The sequence below is a fragment of the Rhea pennata genome, chromosome 26, assembly GCF_028389875.1.
Source record: "Rhea pennata isolate bPtePen1 chromosome 26, bPtePen1.pri, whole genome shotgun sequence".
In the NCBI taxonomy this organism is placed as follows: domain Eukaryota; kingdom Metazoa; phylum Chordata; class Aves; order Rheiformes; family Rheidae; genus Rhea; species Rhea pennata.
Window position 1 is genome coordinate 999,825 of NC_084688.1, and position 17,468 is coordinate 1,017,292.

Here is a 17,468-nt window from a genome sequence, read left to right on the forward strand (position 1 = left end):
GTGATTTAAGACATCTCATAGTAAAGCGTGCATTAGACCTACCATCTGTAACTGTGCCAAGTGACAGACAATGTCCATACCACAGTATCCCTGGTCTTCTCACTACTACGGTCACTATTATTCATGCTTTTCAGAAGTAAGACTTTATATTAATTTCCCATTTTTTCTATATACTTTATCACAGCGTGTGATAGAAAAATGTTTATTGGACTAAGAATTAAATAAATACAAATTAATAAAAGATAAAAGGCACTTTGATGTTATAAATACCAATGTTTCTTCTTTGTGCATAATCTAGGGCAACTTTCTTTCTTGACTTGTTGTAAAGTTTGCATCATACAAAAAGCTGGTGACTCATAAAACATTATTTTATTTTTTGGAATAAGCTGCTGACATGTAAAGTATCTTCCTTGTGAACTGGGATTTCTAGAGGAAAACTGCCTATGGGTTATTTATTCTTGGCATAAACAACAAGACTAGCCAGCCCCATGGGAAGAAGAAACACCCTATACACACCACCCCCTCTGGAAGGTATAAATAGAGATCTGTGGCAACAAACAACCTGCAGTCTGATTCAGTATCAAGCTGTGCATCTTGCTTTGGGCTTTGGGTTGGAGCTGCAGCTATCCTCAAAATGAGTTGTAGTATTAAGCAGACAACTGGCTCTCTCAGGGGCAGAACCAGTGGTGGCAGCTGCGTTATCAGTAGTGGGGGTGGTGGAGGAGCACGGATCTCCTCAGTCTCTTCTGGAAGATACACAACCTGTGGGATAGGTGGTAGCAGAGGGTTTTCTGGTAGGAGCTACTGTGGTGGTGTAAATTATGGAGGAGGATTGAGCACTGGTAGCTTGGTTGGTGGAAACTATGGAGGTGGCTTAGGAGCTGGCGTCCTTGGAGGATGTTCTGGCATTGGATTCAGCGGTGGCAGCGTCCGCTTTGGCGGTGGCATTGGCATTGGTCTCGGTGGCGGGGTAGCTGGAGGTGGTTTTTCTGCTGATGGCATTCTTCTTTCTGGTGATGAAAAAGTGACCATGCAGAACCTTAACGATCGCCTGGCTTCTTACCTGGACAAGGTAAGGTGCCTGGAACAAGAAAATGCTGACCTGGAGTGCAGAATCAGGGAGTGGTATGCCAAGCAGGGCCCTTTTTGTGAGCCCCGGGACTACAGCTGCTATTATAAAGAAATAGAAGATCTTCAAAACCAGGTAATGTCATTTCTCTGCTGTTTTCTTCCACAGTGTTGTTTCACACCTTAGTGCAGTTATCACAAGTGCCATTTCATTGTTGTAAAATGCTTTTTGTATACACACATTAAGACAATTGCCTAAGGAAAGCCCTAGAGCTCACTGTGAGTGTTTGGACTGTTTCCATGGCTTTCATTCATCAGATTTATCTGAAGGGGAAAATGTTATGTGCACAGAGTACATCTGGACTGGCTCAGTAGTCTTTCTGAATTAGGCTTGTGCCAATATGTTTAGATAGATACATGCCAAGAAAGCAACTAAAAGAGATATCAATAATGAATCACAATCATTTGCCTATATTTATAGTATTCTGCCATTAGTCTTGCAGAATTCTGTTATTTCCTTTTTTTTTTCTTTTTTACAACTTTGCTCTTTTATACAGAACTAGAAACTATTGGTCATCTAAATAAAAATAAAAGAAAAGAGAGCATTGTCCTAATGCACATTGCATATGGAATTTAAAACCAAAACATTTTTAAAACATTTTTTTCCAAACTGTGTTAGGGAAATATTCTAGGATGTTAATGCATTGGAAAAGAATGAAGTGAAAAGAATCCAATAAACAAAGGGATGGAATAAGACAGATATGTAATGAAGTCTTGAAACACAAAGCTTTTAAATCTCTATCTAGGAATGTAAGATTTACATTTAAAGTATTAGGTAGCTCATGGCAGGCACTGACAATACTGATTACACTTCTCTAGCTGTCTGCATTTGAACCATGTATTCTAGCATTTTAATGTGCTCCACGGTACTTCACTGAACACTTGCCCCGTGACTGCCATGTCCCTGAACTCCCCAGAGCCTACGAACCAATATCCAAAAAACAAAAAAAGAGAGAGAGAAAGAAGGGGGGAGGCTAGGATCTGTAACACTGGCCAACCCGTACCCTGGGAGCCTGAGGATACGGGGAAGAGACTTATTCCTTAAGCCCATTCTTTTCCAGATTGTCTGCGCAACCATAGACAACAACAAGATCATCCTGAACATTGATAACAGCAGGATGACAGCCGACGACTTCCGAGTGAAGTGAGTACTGCTTTCCTGAGCATCTTGTGAGGCTGGTTAGGAAAATAGAGTAAGCAAGACTGAATCAGGTTGATGGTCACATCAAAAAAGAGTAAACTAGTGGGGTCAAACACTGACCACTCTTTCTTGCCCCTGCCTTAGGTACGAGACGGAGCTGGCCCTTCGCCAGAGTGTGGAGGCGGATATTAACGGCTTGCGCCAGGTCCTGGACCAGCTGACTCTCTGCAGGTCTGACCTGGAGGCACAGCTGGAGTCCCTGCGTGAGGAGCTGTGCTGCCTCAAGAAGAACCATGAGGAGGTAGGCTCCCACCCCGTCATGTAAAAAGTGTTGTTATAAAGTCACTCAGTATCCAGGATTCTCCCTCTTTGTGGACCCTCACCCTGGACTGCTGGCTCTGCAGGGTTTTCCAGCCCCAAGTGGTTGATGGAGATGGTACATGTGGAATAGGAGCTCTCAATAAGAGGGCCTCTGCTGGGGGCTATGCTCTCCCTCACAGGGAACTAGGATCCCTCCGTTGTTTTCCTTTTTTTTTTTTTTTTTCCTTTTTTAAAAAAAAGACATGATTTGTGTTGTGTTTCCAGGAAATGAGCTGTCTAAGGAAACAAGCAACTGGCGATGTGAGTGTGGAGGTCAACGCCTGTCCAGGCCCAGACCTCAGAAAGATCCTGGAGGAGATGAGGTGCCAGTATGAAACACTAATTGAACGCAACCGCAAAGAAGTTGAGGATTGGTACGAGTGCAAGGTGAGTGGAATTTACTCAACTTTGACTTTCCCAGGTAACAGAAAGGCAATTGCTCTGCATGGCTTTATTTTAAGTTAAAACCACACAAAATACTGTAGTCATGTTTAGCCTTGATTTAGATTGACCAAACAACAGAGGAGACACTGCTACTCTCAAAGTGCTGCATCGCTTTCGTGGAGGAACAGGGACTGCTGCACACTAGTGAGACTTGAGGCTGGACCTCTTTGAATAGCAGATTAGGAGTGAGAAGAATTTGACTGCAGCACTACTAGAAGAGCAGGAGGAATTGCAAGCAGGATTTATGTTCCATTAAGCTGAGTTCACCCAAACTCTTCTCATTTCATGTTTTTTGCTAGCTACTCTGCTATTTCCTTTATACTCGATCTGGCGTACATTAGAGCATTCCCTCAAGTCTTTATTCTGGATTGGTGATTTTCAGATTGAGGAGGTGAACCGGGAGGTCATTACAAGCGGCCAGGAGGTAGAGACGTGCAACAACCAGGTCACCGAGCTGAGACGCCAACTGCAAGCCCTGGAAATCGACCTGCAGGCGCAGCTCAGCCAGGTAGGTGGTGAGCTCACGTAGAGCCCAGATGCCTTACAGCTTTGCTTTGGGTAAATCCAATCTCACTGTCCATTTTAGAGAGCTGACATAAGGATTTGTTGTTAAATGCAATGCTTATCATGCCTGTGTCTGTAATTGTGCTGCATTCTTTTCTCAGAGGGACAACCTGGAAGCATCTCTGGCTGAGACAGAATGTCGCTACAACAACCACCTTGCTGAGCTCCAGAACCAGATTACATGTGTGGAGCAGCAACTGGCTGATCTGCGTGCAGAAATGGAGTGCCAGAATCAAGAGTACAAGATCCTCCTGGATGTCAAATGCCGCCTGGAGCAGGAGATCCATACATACCGCTGCCTGCTGGAGGGCGGACAGCAAGACCTGATGTAAGTAGACTTTAGACACACCAACAGATACAATAAAATACTTGTGTTCTAGGTATTTTAACATATCAGTAAAGCGAGTAGCACGTGTAGGCACTGCATTGCTTTTTCGCCCTTACTGAACTATTTGGGCTGCCTGGTAACCGACGGTGACAGCCTCCTTCCCCACCCTGTGCTACGCCTTGCTCCAGGCAGAGAGCTCACTGCAAGATTCTGTCCATTTTATGCCCAAGAAGAAAACAGACTGAGAGCAGCAGTGACAAAGAACAAACATAGTTCTAACTTATCTGTGATCTCCTTCACTAAAATGTTATTATTTTGTCTCCTTAGTCAGCAAGGAGGAATTGGTCAGTCTTCAGGTCTAGGAGGAGGTGTTACAAGAACAGGTGGAATAGGAGGAGGAAGTATCATTAGAACAAGCCACACTTACACTTCATCTTCCCAGATGCCATCTTGCGCAGCTGCAGAGATACAAGGTAAGAACTGCAACCCTGATTTCCAGAATCTTCTCTTTTCTAGTGCAACAAGGACAAGCAGCAACATGGATCTTTTCTACGCTCCTTCTTTAAGGAGCTTGCAGGTGCTATTTGAAAGTTTTATTGAGGTTACTGGGAAATACATGATGGGAGGCCACACAGAGGAGTGCCACCGTGAGTGCCTTCAGGAAGCGGGCAGTAGCTGTAACTGCTATGAAGCATGAGAGCTGCAAGAAAGGGAGGAAGGGGAAGAGGGATAAGAAAGGAAAAGGACAGAGAGAGTCAGCAGGCAGGCAAGCCACAGAGAGAGAGAGCAAGGAGAAAGGAGTGCCATGAAACGTGGGGCAGAGGAAAGAGCAGCAGAAGGGAGAGTGCCCTGAAATCACAGAAAAAGAAGCAGCAATAAAGAGAGCACTGACAGAAAAAGTGCTAGGACTATTTCAGGGGGAAGCTTCCAGTCTAACAGAAACAGAAATGAATAAATGCGGAGGCAGCTGGCCCAGCAGAACGAGTGTGGGCAGGGGCACCGTTCTCAGCCGCTCAGGCAGGGACCCGGACGCCGCTCCCCTGTCCGCACTGCTCCTGGTACAATGCTGCAGCTTGCACCACTTGGCAGCGTCATGCAGAAGGGCAGAGCTTGCTCAAACCAGCTACAAACCTCATCTGTCAGACTGGCAGGGAATAGCGAGGCCTTCCCAAGAAGGCCAGGATTTATTCAAATCCTATCTGATTTGGCTTGTGAAATGATCACATGAATAGAACGACAGGGCAGGAAAGAATCTATTTTTGCTCTAAAAAAATTAATATTTCCTTTGATCTCTCCAGTGCCTTGCAGAAGGATTTGTGACTAAGCAGAGAAATGAGAATGTCCTACAAAAGATCCCTGAAACAGAGTAAAGGATAAAGAGAGAAAATATTTTCTGTACGCCGCTGCCAAGAGCAAGGAGCATGCCTATTACTCAGCGATGCTAAGCAATGTCTCAGAGGGATAAGCAGAGCATTCGGCTACCGTCTGCTTTGTTTTGCTACTTGCTTTTTCCAGTCTGTATTGCTGCCTATGCCCAATCGCCATGATTACTACTTGAGTTAAACAGTACTATGATCATTAATGTACCTGGTGGTGAAAAATGTTTCTAATAAAACTTTGCTTCTGCCTGGTGCAATCAAGAAATCTGTGTCTGGAAACTGATTCCCTTCAGCAAACCCAGGGCTGATCCAGGTGCAAACCACATCCTCAGCCAAGCCTGTTAAGACTCTGCAATGGCCCCACAAGGAAAAGGTAGAAACCCCATCACAAGGGTCACTTAGACTGGTCAAGAGCACAGTGAATCGAGAAGAAAGCTGCTGTGCCAGCAGGAGCCAGGCAATGGCCTTGCTAACCTGGCAAGTCTTTTCCAGCTCCGCCCTGCCAAATCTGGTAGCACATACTGCCCTTTCCTGTTAGACCTCCCCCACGATGTGCCTGGACGGCCAATTCAGGCAGACGCCGGTGCGTTTCCCACAGAATGTTTTGCTAGAACACAATTTTAGAAAAAATACATATATAGAAAAATAAGGAGAACTTAGTGTGGCCCAAGTCAGTGATGGAAGCAGGCTGCCTCTGCCCCAGCCCAGTGCCCTGTGACACATCTGGACTGCACCCTCTCACACTCCGTCATCCAGCCTGGGCACTGTGAATAGGCCAAAGAAGAAATCTTGGTTTCTATAGCTGATGCATTTTCAGCTGAGAAGGCTTATAGTCAGACCTACCCCTTTCACTTTATGGTTATCTTCCCGTTAAGAAAGGGACCTGAGGCAACAAAATTATTTCCTATCTTTTCGCACGAAGTCACTGAGTCATCTGCTGGTCATCCTGCTTTGAGCAGCAGGTTCAACCTGAAAATCAGGAACTGTTGAAAGATTATCTTTTTATTAAACATACCTTCTGTGGAGAACAGGGAAGGACAGGATGGAAGCTACACGAGTGCAGCTCAGTTGAGAATGTGATGGAGAAAAAAGTTAGCTAGAGCCTTTTGATATACAGAGCCTTTCAAGCAAGGCAAAGAGCGCTCCCGGTTCTGGGCCCCAACAGCAGCTATGTAGCTGACGCTGAGTTAGCGTGGACTGGCTGGGTAGTACGCACACGTCCTGACACCTACGCGCTCAGGGACACTCTGGCAGCAGCTTGGTAACGTGGGACCCTTTGCAGCAACTCTGGTGGGTGCAGCCACGGGAACAGTCCGTGGTGAACTTGCAGAGACATACTGCGTTTGGAGTATTCTCAGTTAAAAGCTGAAGAGCACTACGAGCTGGAAGGTGTGTTGAGCATTGAACTGTTTGTTGGACCAGAAAGCCAAGCAGCGACTGGTTCTGTGTCTCCATCCTGCATATTTACAGCCAACACAGCAGCACTGGCTATGGCAACTGTTGCTTTAACTTTCCTGCTATATTGTAGTGTGGCTGTTACTCAAGGAGTCATGTTAGGAAGTGACTTGACAAAGCAAAACTCCCCTGGTTATTCCTTGGCTGACACAAATTGGAGATTATAGAATAGGCAGCCTCAGGGGGAGGACGAGAAAGGGTAGAAAGATAGGAACATTTCAGAACCATACATAAAGTTTAACATGGCACATACTTCTCTAGCATCAGCTTTTTCATACAGAAACAGATTTCTCTGTTGTGACAGAAATAGACTTAACATGATCTGAAACCTTCCAGGAAAGTAACATCTCCAAGGCCTACAGACGGCAAGCATCTGAAGAAGCTCAGTCATTAATGTATCAAAGAGCAGGGGAGAAGTGGCTTTCTCCTGTTGTAGAAGTCTATAGAGAGAAGATTTCTCAGGGATACTTCTTTTATTTCATCTATCAGACAATAAAACTAATAGTTTTGAGGGGCTAAAGGTGAAACAAGAAAACACAGCATAGGAACAACTAGAATAGTGATGCACTGGAGTGGTCATAGGTAGAAGTTTTTAAACTAAAACTCCAAAAAGTCTTCTCTCCAGGCCTAGCTCTCCAGAAAGTCTTGACCTTGATGCAGGAATATCTGGGTAGAAATGCATAGCCAATGCTTCACAAAGGATCAAATGAGATACTTACAACGGTTATAATGGTGAACTTCCACTGGTTAGACTCCTCTGTCTACGTCTAGCTGTTCTCAGGTGTCTGGCTGAGAAGAAATAGGAAAGCAAATCTTTTCTTTGTTCCTGTCTCATTGTCTTCTCCTGCCTTGTCCAATGCAAGGAAAGACAGTAAGATAATCCCCTGCTGCTCTTTTTAACCTCAGTCTTTTCCAGCTTCCCAAGCCTCACAAACTCTTTTCTAAAAATACAAAGACTGACATGCTTCCAGGTTCCACTCTTCTGGAAACTCTAGGCTATGCCCAATATACCAAAGCTTGCCACTTTCTTCTGGAAGCTCCTGCTGATTCTCACTGGGTCTGGGCTAGTTTCCTTCTCTTGTGAACTGCTACTGACATCTAGCTGCTCCACCAGATTCCCTGTATTAATATCAAAGGCCTTCTCACCCTTCCCACCAGGCCCAAGAGGTGCAAAGCATGCATTTTCACAAAGGAGCTGCCCTAAATTCCTGACAGGTGAAAGAGACCTAATGACATGGCCAGAAGGACTCTAATGATCGAGAGTTTATGAACATGCCTCTGGGAAGCCCCCAGGGATGTTCAGACCCAGCTCCTAAGATGCTGTCATGTTGTTTGTGGACATATGAGTAGGGATGTGCCTGAAAAGCAGCTCATAAACAGGTAGCTTATGATAATCGGTTCCCCAGTAAAAAAACCACCCTAGAAACAACCCATATATTAGGCAGCTGCAAATTATGGTACTGCAAACCTTGGGCTGGAAATTGTATTTCCACGAGATTCCCACAGTTCTTTATGCTAGTCAGACTAGGCCTAGGAAGCTTATGAGTGTACACAACTGAGTGAAAATAGGAGGGAAGGTATATTCTATTTTTTTAGACCTTCAGAACATTTATTATTATTATTTTAAATCTTAAAATCTTAGTGCACCCTTTTCTGATGACCAAAAAAAAAAAAAAAAAAAAAAAGGAGAAATAGCAAGAAACTGGGTAAATATGTGCTATGCAAGATTCCTGAGCAGCACAAAGAGGTGGGTCTAGTAAATGAAGATACAGGGCTACAGGGGACCAAAAAGTAAGTAAGAAAAGTAAGAGCCATCCTCTCTGCCCTCTGCAATAATTACTACAATAAGAACGTGGACATCCTCCACTCCCACAAAAGAGTAAATCATCCTATGTTTCTGCCTGCATTTTTCTGATGTGCTAAAATGATAACTCTGAAGGAGAGCAAGGAATGTGCACTCACTCAGAAAAGATGCTTGCTGCAGACAGCTATTGGGAAACTTCTGGAGAATCATACACAGGACAGGCAAAGCTTCAAGCAATGCAAACATTACATCAGTTTCGGTTCATTCTTATACCACACCCTGACTTCAATTATGCTCTCCAGTCCTAGCAGTGAAGTCCAGATATTCCTTTCTATACACAAGAACATTGCATTAAAGTTTTTACCTATTCTGAGCTTTGTTCCTTTAGGGACCGAGTGGAGTATAACTTGGAAGGAAGGGTAGGCTGAAACTCAGGCACTGCAGTCGGATCCATGAGACGCTGGTTCAACTGCAGAGGCTTACTCTCCATCTCTGAGTAAATCACTTTGAGTAAATCTCTCCACACCTCTGTCTCCAGCCTGCTGGAGATACCACAGGAATGCTGCTGGCTTTCATTGTACTGGATAAATATCATCCAAGGATGCAGAGATAAGGGGAGGCATCTTTTCAACAGAAATAAGGAGAGTAAGATTTACCCATAAACTAATGGGTAAATCCACAAATACTCAGGCACTTCAGTCCTTCAGTAAATGGGATTATTTACTTGCTCTAGTAATAGCTATTCCCATCCATAATTTTGGTATGGAGGGAGGATGTTTGGAGAGTTTGATCTCACTTATTCTTCAGTGTAGTGGGTTTGGCAATTTCTTACAGCAAATGAGCAGTTTCAGGAAGCTGTGGAACATCTGTCTCTTGCTCAAGTGAAACAACTAGTAGAACAGAAAACCAGGAGACAGAAACCAGTAGAAACAGGTTCTCCTTGCAGTGAAGGCCACTGCTCTTGAATCTTTGAGATTATGCTGCTTGAATCTTAGCAAAACATCTCATGAAATTGAGTTTAGTCTGAATTTTGATGCAAGAAGAATGAAAGGATTTCTACTTTTTAAAATTTCTCTGTCTAAGTAAGAATTGGATACAAGTGATGGAATAGAACCTTTAGGCCGGATTTAACCCATCCTCTCCAAGCAAGTGTGGAACTGTACTGAGCAATGATTGCTCTGCCAGTTTTACCAATAATCCTGTCCTCACATTTCCTAGCACAGTAGTCCCAAGATCTCTTCTTAGAATACAGCACACGTTGACAGAGAAAGTGCCCACAGGATGTTTGAACTGCCAGTCACACTTTCCAAAACCCCACCTTTCTCCAGCACTGATCACCATCCATGAAGATAAAAACTATAGAAATATCTTTCATTGAACAACAAGAAAATACTTGAAGTAGTTTCTATGCTTTCTATGTAAGAAAAATTGTGAATTACTGGAAAGTCACAGGTCACATATGAAGAGCCTTTGGTCTGTGTCCATTAGGAGATCACTCCACAGCCTCACCTGTCTCATAGGAGAGCGTTCTGGAGCTGTCATTTTGCCAATGGAGAGATTTAAAGGTTAATCTCAGTGTCTCTGATCTTTCCACAAAGTTCTTACATCATTCCTCATACATCTTTCCAGACTCAACTTCATATTTATTATTTCTTTTTCATCTTACATATTCCAACATCAGCACCTTACATGAAAACTGCTTAATCAACTCAAAATAAAATGAAAACAAATTAATGAGAGATAAAGAGCTCTTTGATCCCATAACCTTTAATGATTTCTTCCTGGTATATAATTTAGGAGAGTTTTTCCTGGCTTAATGTTGTAAAGTTTGCATCATAAACAAAAAGCTGATGATTCATAAAACATTATTGCTAATGCATTTTTGAAATTAGCAAGAGACATGTAAAGCATCTTCCTTGTCTACCAGGATTCTTGAAAGGAAACTTCCCTTTGAGAAATTATTCTTGGCACCATTGGCTAGAGTAGCCAGCCTTCTGGGAAGAAGAAACAACGGTGACACCCACTGTGGAAGGTATAAATAGAGTTTTGTGGCAATGGACAACTCGCAGTCTGATTCAATATCAAGCTGTGCATCTGTCTTTGGGCTTCTGCTTGCATTTCCAACTGCTGCCACGATGAGTTGCAACATTAAGGAGACGATTACTGTGTCTAGCAAAGGCAGAAGCAGTGGTGGCAGCTGTATCATTGGTGGTGGTGGTGGTGGTGGTGCACGGATTTCTTCCTATGGGATAGGCAGTGCCAGAGGTTTTTCTGGAAGGAGTTACTGCGGTGGAGTGAATTATGGAGGGGGACTGAGTGTTGGTAGCTTGGCTGGTGGGAGCTATGGAGGTGGCAGCTGCTATGGCAATGGCCTTGGTTTCGGCCTTGGAGGCAGTGTGGTGGTTGGTGGTCTTGGTGGCGACTGTTTGCTTTCATCCTGCGATGAGAAGGTGACCATGCAAAATCTCAATGACCGCCTGGCTTCCTACCTGGACAAGGTGAAGTGCTTGGAGAAAGAAAATGCTGAACTGGAATGCAGAATCAGAGAGTGGTACGCTACACAGGGCCTCTCCTGTGAGCCCCGGGACTACAGCTGCTATTATAAAGAAATCGAAGATCTTCAAAACCAGGTAATCCCATTTTTCAGTTATTCCCTCCCTGTTAAGGCTTATTTCTGATTTTGCATTTAGAACCGATTGCCATTGTTGGAAGTAATTTTACTGCTGCTAAATGTCTTTGCAAACATAAATTGTGGCAACTTCTGTGACACTCTGGAGTGTGGGTACATATCAATGACACATGCTGCAAGATGATAGAGGTGGGAAAATACTCTTAAATAGAAAAAAGATACTTTGTTACATTATGACTATATGATTAAAAATTACCAAGTGTGCTCTGAGGAAATGTAGCAGTGTCTGTCCAGTAGGAAAAACAAAGCAAAGAAGTATAGAACACAAGCAAACCAAACATATTAAATGCTGTATCAAATGAAACATTACAAATACTAGGTGAAAAAAAGTCCAGTATTTAAAATTGTCTGTTGATTGCAACAGTGGTGCAAAGAGCCTGATACTACTATGCCTATAATGAAAGCTATGGTTGATCTGGGGTTTCAGGGATACCTTTCAACTATCTTCCCCCCAAATCCTTTAGCCTGAAGTCAAGAACAATCAAGTTTGAATGCCACCTGAGCTTTAATGTCTCAAGAAAGTGTCTTTTAGGTTCACCTCTTTCTGAAGCAGGTTTGGAACTTGCCTTGAGTCCTCGAAACCAGGTCCCATCTCGCAGTTCTTTAACTCCCAACCACTACACTCTTGACTTCTTTTCTTTACTGCCTGTTACCCAAGGAGGCAAAGCTACCTCCTAGAATGGCTCTGTTCAAGGAACAAATCTACTTAGGTAAAAAGGTGATGGAAAAATGACATCAGAAAGCGTTACTACTTGACTGCTGCCTAGGTGCACGCAGAGAGCATACCCACAGGGAGAAATGCAGCATCTCTCATGCGCTGCTCTCTTCCAGATTGTCTGCGCAACCATCGATAACAACAAGATAATTCTGGACATCGATAACAGCAGGATGGCTGCTGACGACTTCCGTGTGAAGTGAGTGTCCTCCCGCCTAGACAAACCCCACCCCGTGTGCCCTGCTCCTTCACATTGGGCTTGTGGAGACCCAAAGCAATGCTTCAGACAAGTCTCACTAAGACACTACATTAGGAAGCACAGACTGCCAAAAGGCATTTTGGTCTTGGTCACCAAACTTCTCTTAATTAGTATTATCAGAGCAGAACATCTGGCAACAGTGTTTGCTGGGGAGGGCTGGAGACCGGCAGCATAGGGAGGGGCTCTTAGGGGTGTAGTTGATGCGTTTCCATCACAGACCAATGCAGATTGGTATCAGTTGGGTAGAAATGCAGCTGAGTGAAAGGTAACAAACATGAAGTAGTCAGGAATGGGAAAAGAAAGAAGAGAAGCATTCACAGAGCAGAGATTAAAAGCCGTGCAGAAATGTAATGCCTAGTGCATTCAGCCCAGACAACAAAATAAAGTTTAGAACAGGGAGATGGAAAAAGTAGATCTTTGCATAATCTAAATGCATATGAGATGTTACTGTTCTGACTTCTGCTTTCTTGCACAAACCAGGTACGAGACGGAGCTGGCCCTTCGCCAGAGTGTGGAGGCGGATATTAACGGCTTGCGCCAGGTCCTGGACCAGCTGACTCTCTGCAGGTCTGACCTGGAGGCACAGCTGGAGTCCCTGCGTGAGGAGCTGTGCTGCCTCAAGAAGAACCATGAGGAGGTAGGCTCCTACCCTTCTCCTAGGAGCACCATAGCCCTGACATTACACTTCTTGCCTACAAAAATGTGCTCTAATTTTAAAAGTAAATCAGCAACTTTCATGTCACAGTTTTCCCCCCCATCAAGTACTTTTGGGGTTCAGACCTTCTGCCTTGTGCATGGTACAGGTGCTGTAGGGGGGAGGTGGCTGCTCCTCTCTGGGCTACACTGGCACCAGGAGAGGCAAAGGGTGAGAGTTGCTCCAGTGGATGAGAAAAAAAAAAAGAAACTACCCAACAGATTTGCTGGGAGCTGATGACCCTTGCACCATCTATCAGTGCTTTACGGCCATGGCTGGAGGAACTCCCAGTGCTCGTACTGTTCCTAGCCACCAAACTCAACTCTGTTGTTCTATGCTGTCTCTTAAAAACAACACACGTCTGATATTGGTTATGTTTCCAGGAAATGAACTGTCTGAGAAAACAATCAACTGGAGATGTTAGCGTGGAGGTGAATGCCAGCCCTGGACCAGATCTCAGGCAAATCTTGGAGGATCTGAGATGCCAGTATGAAACGCTGATAGCACGCAACCGCAAGGAAGTTGAGGACTGGTATGAGTGCAAGGTAAGTGAAACAGCTACTGAGAAACAAACTACCTAGTACATACGACAGTACAGAGCATTTCAGAAAACAGAAATGGAGACAATAAGCTGTTTCTCCTTTACAGCATAGCCCGAGATCAGCACTCATTTACACCCTGTGTGGTGCAGGAGACACAGGCTTTTCTGACCAGTTTGCTATGTCACATCTGGAACAGCAGCATTTGCTGCAAGGACTTGTGCTGTGTTACTGAAACTCAGCTACTCAACATTTCGGATTGAAGAGACTAATAGCCAAAAGCTTAATACAATCCAGCTGAAGATAGCCAATAACACAGAGCAGAGAACTTGCCCTGCTCACCTTTGTTTTTGCTACTTACTCCTTGTATTCTGTTTCTGTAAAAGCAAACCACATTTGCACAGATATTCCCTGAAGTCTTTATTCTGGATTGGTGATTTTCAGATTGAGGAGGTGAACCGGGAGGTCATTACAAGCGGCCAGGAGGTAGAGACGTGCAACAACCAGGTCACCGAGCTGAGACGCCAACTGCAAGCCCTGGAAATCGACCTGCAGGCGCAGCTCAGCCAGGTAGGTGGTGAGCTCACGTAGAGCTGCGGCATGGTTATTGCTGGATTTCTTAGCATGAAGAGCCAGACCTCTGAATCCGCATCATGGTGGTGAATAGTTCTTTCATTTTTGCATTGGAAACTCCATTGTGACACTTAACTGAATACTGTTTCTTTGTTTGGCTGTCTCATTTATCAGAGAAATAATCTGGAATCCTCTCTGGCTGAGACTGAATGTCAATATAACACCCTCCTTGGCGAGCTACAGAACCAGATCACATGTGTAGAGCAGCAATTGGCGGAAATAAGAGCAGAAATAGAGTGCCAGAACCAGGAATACAAGACTCTATTGGATGTCAAATGCCGTTTGGAGCAGGAGATTCAGACCTACCGCTGCTTGTTGGAAGGAGGACAGCAGGACCTTATGTACGTATATCTGTGAACCCATTGCAGAATAATGGAAAATATCAAGGATCTTAAAAATGGCATGGGAATCTGACAATCTTTAGTCCAGCTTATTGCTTTCACTGACCTGTTATTATTTTGTCTCATGAGCTATTTGACTGATGAATATTCAAGTCTGAAATAAATGTTATTCCCTCCTTTGGGTTCTGCAGAGCAGAGAAATCAAATCTTCCAACACTAACTAATAGGATCATGTCAACAGTCTTAAAAATCTCTTTTCTATACTAAGATGGGCGAGCACTGGCACAAAAAGAAAATTAATTGCAATGCTCTGCCACTTCCATGCCAAATGGGAGCAGGAATGCAAAGCACTCCAAAAATGGGAAGAGAACAGAACACAAAATACCCCAAGACACTTAGCTCTATAAATGATATAGTCTGAGACTTTGTGCCTTTAGCACTGTCATGAGCTGTCCTAGTGACCTACTTTTCCATTAAATTTATCCTATTAGCCATGGAGGAGGAATCGGAGTAGGAACTGGAGTAGGAGGAGGAGTCATTAGGACAAGCCACACCTATACTACCACATCTTCCCTTTGCCAGCCCCAAGTCCCACCCTGCAAGACCGGAGATATACAAGGTAAGAGGTTGGATAACACAAAGGAAACCTGTTCTTTTAGTCTGTTTCTCTGTAATAAGGCCAGGAGACAACATACTCTAAGACACAGCAAACAGGACTTTGCAAAAGGGGCTGGAAGCAGTGAAAAGAGGAGCAGATCTATAGATTTACAACTGCAAATTACCATTAAAACACAATTATTTAGGGAATTTCTGGGGTTTCCTGGATTGTCTGTCAACTGTTCCTGTTTAACAAAGTCTATTCTTGAAATGAGGTCACTAAATAGCCCAATTTTTGTTGTTATATGGAGCACATTATCTCTATTCTAAGCAAAACATTGCTTCTACGTTTTCTCTCCAGTGACCTGCAGGAGAATTTGCGATTAAGGAGAAAAGGACTAGAAGATAACATACAGAGGAACCCACAGACAAAACAAGAACAAACCCTCAATGTTCACTGCTCACTTCTACAGCAAGAAAGTGGACGTAACTCTGCAATGCTTTGCTGTGTATCTATAAGGGCCCACAGAGGCCCTGGGCCACCTTCCTCTCTGTTCTGCTACTTCTGTTCTGTAATGCTGTAATCTCTACAAATTATTTGATTTAGCCAGGATCATTAATGTACCTGGTGGTGAAAAATGTTTCTAATAAAACTTTGCTTCTGCCTGGTGCAATCAAGAAATCTGTGTCTGGAAACTGATTCCCTTTAGCAAACCCAGGGCTGATCCAGCTGCAAACCACATCCTCAGCCAAGCCTGTTAAGACTCTGCAATGGCCCCACAAGGAAAAGGTAGAAACCCCATCACAAGGGTCACTTAGACTGGTCAAGAGCACAGTGAATCGAGAAGAAAGCTGCTGTGCCAGCAGGAGCCAGGCAATGGCCTTGCTAACCTGGCAAGTCTTTTCCAGCTCCGCCCTGCCAAATCTGGTAGCACATACTGCCCTTTCCTGTTAGACCTCCCCCACGATGTGCCTGGACGGCCAATTCAGGCAGACGCCGGTGCGTTTCCCACAGAATGTTTTGCTTAAATCCACTGTTGAACAATAAAACGGGGAATAAATGCAGCTGGAGGTCAGCAGTGTAAAGAAAACCGGGAGATCAGTGAGGCATTTCCAAGAAAAGCAAGCTCAGGATGGTGTAGGTGCACGTACAGCTGCCGGCTTTGCAGCCTCCCCTAGCACGCGTCTCTAGCTGCTCTTCAGAGCAGCAGACAAGCTCCGGAAGTGCCGACGCTTCCGTGAGATGCGTCAGCTGCTGTGGAGCAGGATGTCAGTCTATGTGACTCAACGATCTGCACTGCAGTCGCGGCGGGGGGGAGAGGTGCCATCTGATCTCACCTAGGACATCTCTCATGGAGGCATCTCTCTGTCTTTTCCCAACGTAAATGTAATCTCTCTCTGTCGGACAGCTGCCTGGGGAGGGCGAACTAAGCAATGCAAGTGCCCGCTCTCTCAGGGACCCCAAGGAGTACAGAGAGCAGGACCTGAGATGTCAGCATTCAGATCTGGACGTGAATTTCCTCTTCTCTGAGGCACCAAAGGGATGGCAGGACCAAAGCGGCTGTGCAGAGGCACCTACAGGGTGGAAAGGGGAGACGACTTGAAAGGCCACTTTATAGTGAATATGGCATGATGCGAGCATGTCTCAAGCTTCCAGCTGAGGATTTTGGCTAAATAGCACGAATCAAATCCACCCTGAAGTGGGAGCTAGTATCTCATGGAAACAAAAATTCTGTGAATTTGACACCCGAGTTTTCGCTTTCTGGCTGGCACTACCAGGCTGGCATTGGTACTTCCCTCTTGCAGTGGAATCATGAAAAGTTAACATGAGGCATTTGTGAGAAATAATTTTCCAAAGAAAAAGTACATGCCTTTGAGAACAAAAGAAAATCTGGGACTCTATCCAGTTTGTACCAAGACTCACACAAAGGTTTCCATGTCCACAGTATTTGATTTCAGATAAAAACTTAAGAGGAACTGGAATCAATGAATTATCACTACATGCAGACACTGCTTGTGCTGAAGAGCAGGGAAATGGAGAAAGTGCTTGATAAACACCAGCTGGCCAGACATCTTGGTACTTTCCAGATCTCTCCATAAGGTGTCAGCTGCTCTTTAACAGAGAGATCCGAACGAGAAGGCAGTCGCCAGCCTCCTGCTCCCCAGCGCTGGGTTCGGCACGCCGCCTCCTGTTTGCTCTAGCCTATCCAAAGGGGGTACATGGTGCATTACTGCAGCAGGCGAGACGGACAGCGATACTCCGACTCAAGTGGGACTTACATTTTACTACGAGAAACACAGACAAGTTTGGCTAACATCATCTATGCCCGAACACAATTTGCTATATAAACCCAAAATATAATAATGTGTAATTAAAGTAATATTATGTATCATTACA

General features: G+C 44.4%; 2 protein-coding genes across 2 annotated transcripts; both read left to right on the forward strand.

The window, feature by feature from the left end:
* The first annotated feature begins 634 nt into the window (after positions 1 to 634).
* Positions 635 to 5,309, forward strand: LOC134151339 (keratin, type I cytoskeletal 19-like). The gene is made up of 8 exons (XM_062595802.1): positions 635 to 1,204; positions 2,190 to 2,272; positions 2,414 to 2,570; positions 2,855 to 3,016; positions 3,456 to 3,581; positions 3,739 to 3,965; positions 4,293 to 4,438; positions 5,264 to 5,309. The coding sequence occupies exons 1-8, from the start codon at positions 635 to 637 to the stop codon at positions 5,287 to 5,289; spliced, it is 1,497 nt and encodes a 498-aa protein (XP_062451786.1). The 3' UTR covers positions 5,290 to 5,309.
* Positions 5,310 to 10,738: 5,429 nt separating this feature from the next.
* On the forward strand, positions 10,739 to 15,457 carry LOC134151358 (keratin, type I cytoskeletal 13-like). Its single transcript, XM_062595827.1, has 8 exons — positions 10,739 to 11,233; positions 12,124 to 12,206; positions 12,747 to 12,903; positions 13,344 to 13,505; positions 13,944 to 14,069; positions 14,247 to 14,473; positions 14,965 to 15,092; positions 15,432 to 15,457. Exons 1-8 carry the CDS (start codon positions 10,739 to 10,741, stop codon positions 15,455 to 15,457), a joined length of 1,404 nt encoding a protein of 467 aa, XP_062451811.1.
* Positions 15,458 to 17,468: the final 2,011 nt, after the last annotated feature.

Coding starts and splice junctions, on each gene's coding strand:
- LOC134151358 (XM_062595827.1), top strand. CDS start 10,739: ATGAGTTGCAACATTAAGGAGACGATTACTGTGTCTAGCAAAGGCAGA. Junction 14,070..14,246: donor TGCAGGCGCAGCTCAGCCAG/GTAGGTGGTGAG, acceptor CTCATTTATCAG/AGAAATAATCTGGAATCCTC. Junction 14,474..14,964: donor GGAGGACAGCAGGACCTTAT/GTACGTATATCT, acceptor TTATCCTATTAG/CCATGGAGGAGGAATCGGAG.
- LOC134151339 (XM_062595802.1), top strand. CDS start 635: ATGAGTTGTAGTATTAAGCAGACAACTGGCTCTCTCAGGGGCAGAACC. Junction 3,017..3,455: donor AGGATTGGTACGAGTGCAAG/GTGAGTGGAATT, acceptor GGTGATTTTCAG/ATTGAGGAGGTGAACCGGGA. Junction 3,966..4,292: donor GGCGGACAGCAAGACCTGAT/GTAAGTAGACTT, acceptor TTGTCTCCTTAG/TCAGCAAGGAGGAATTGGTC.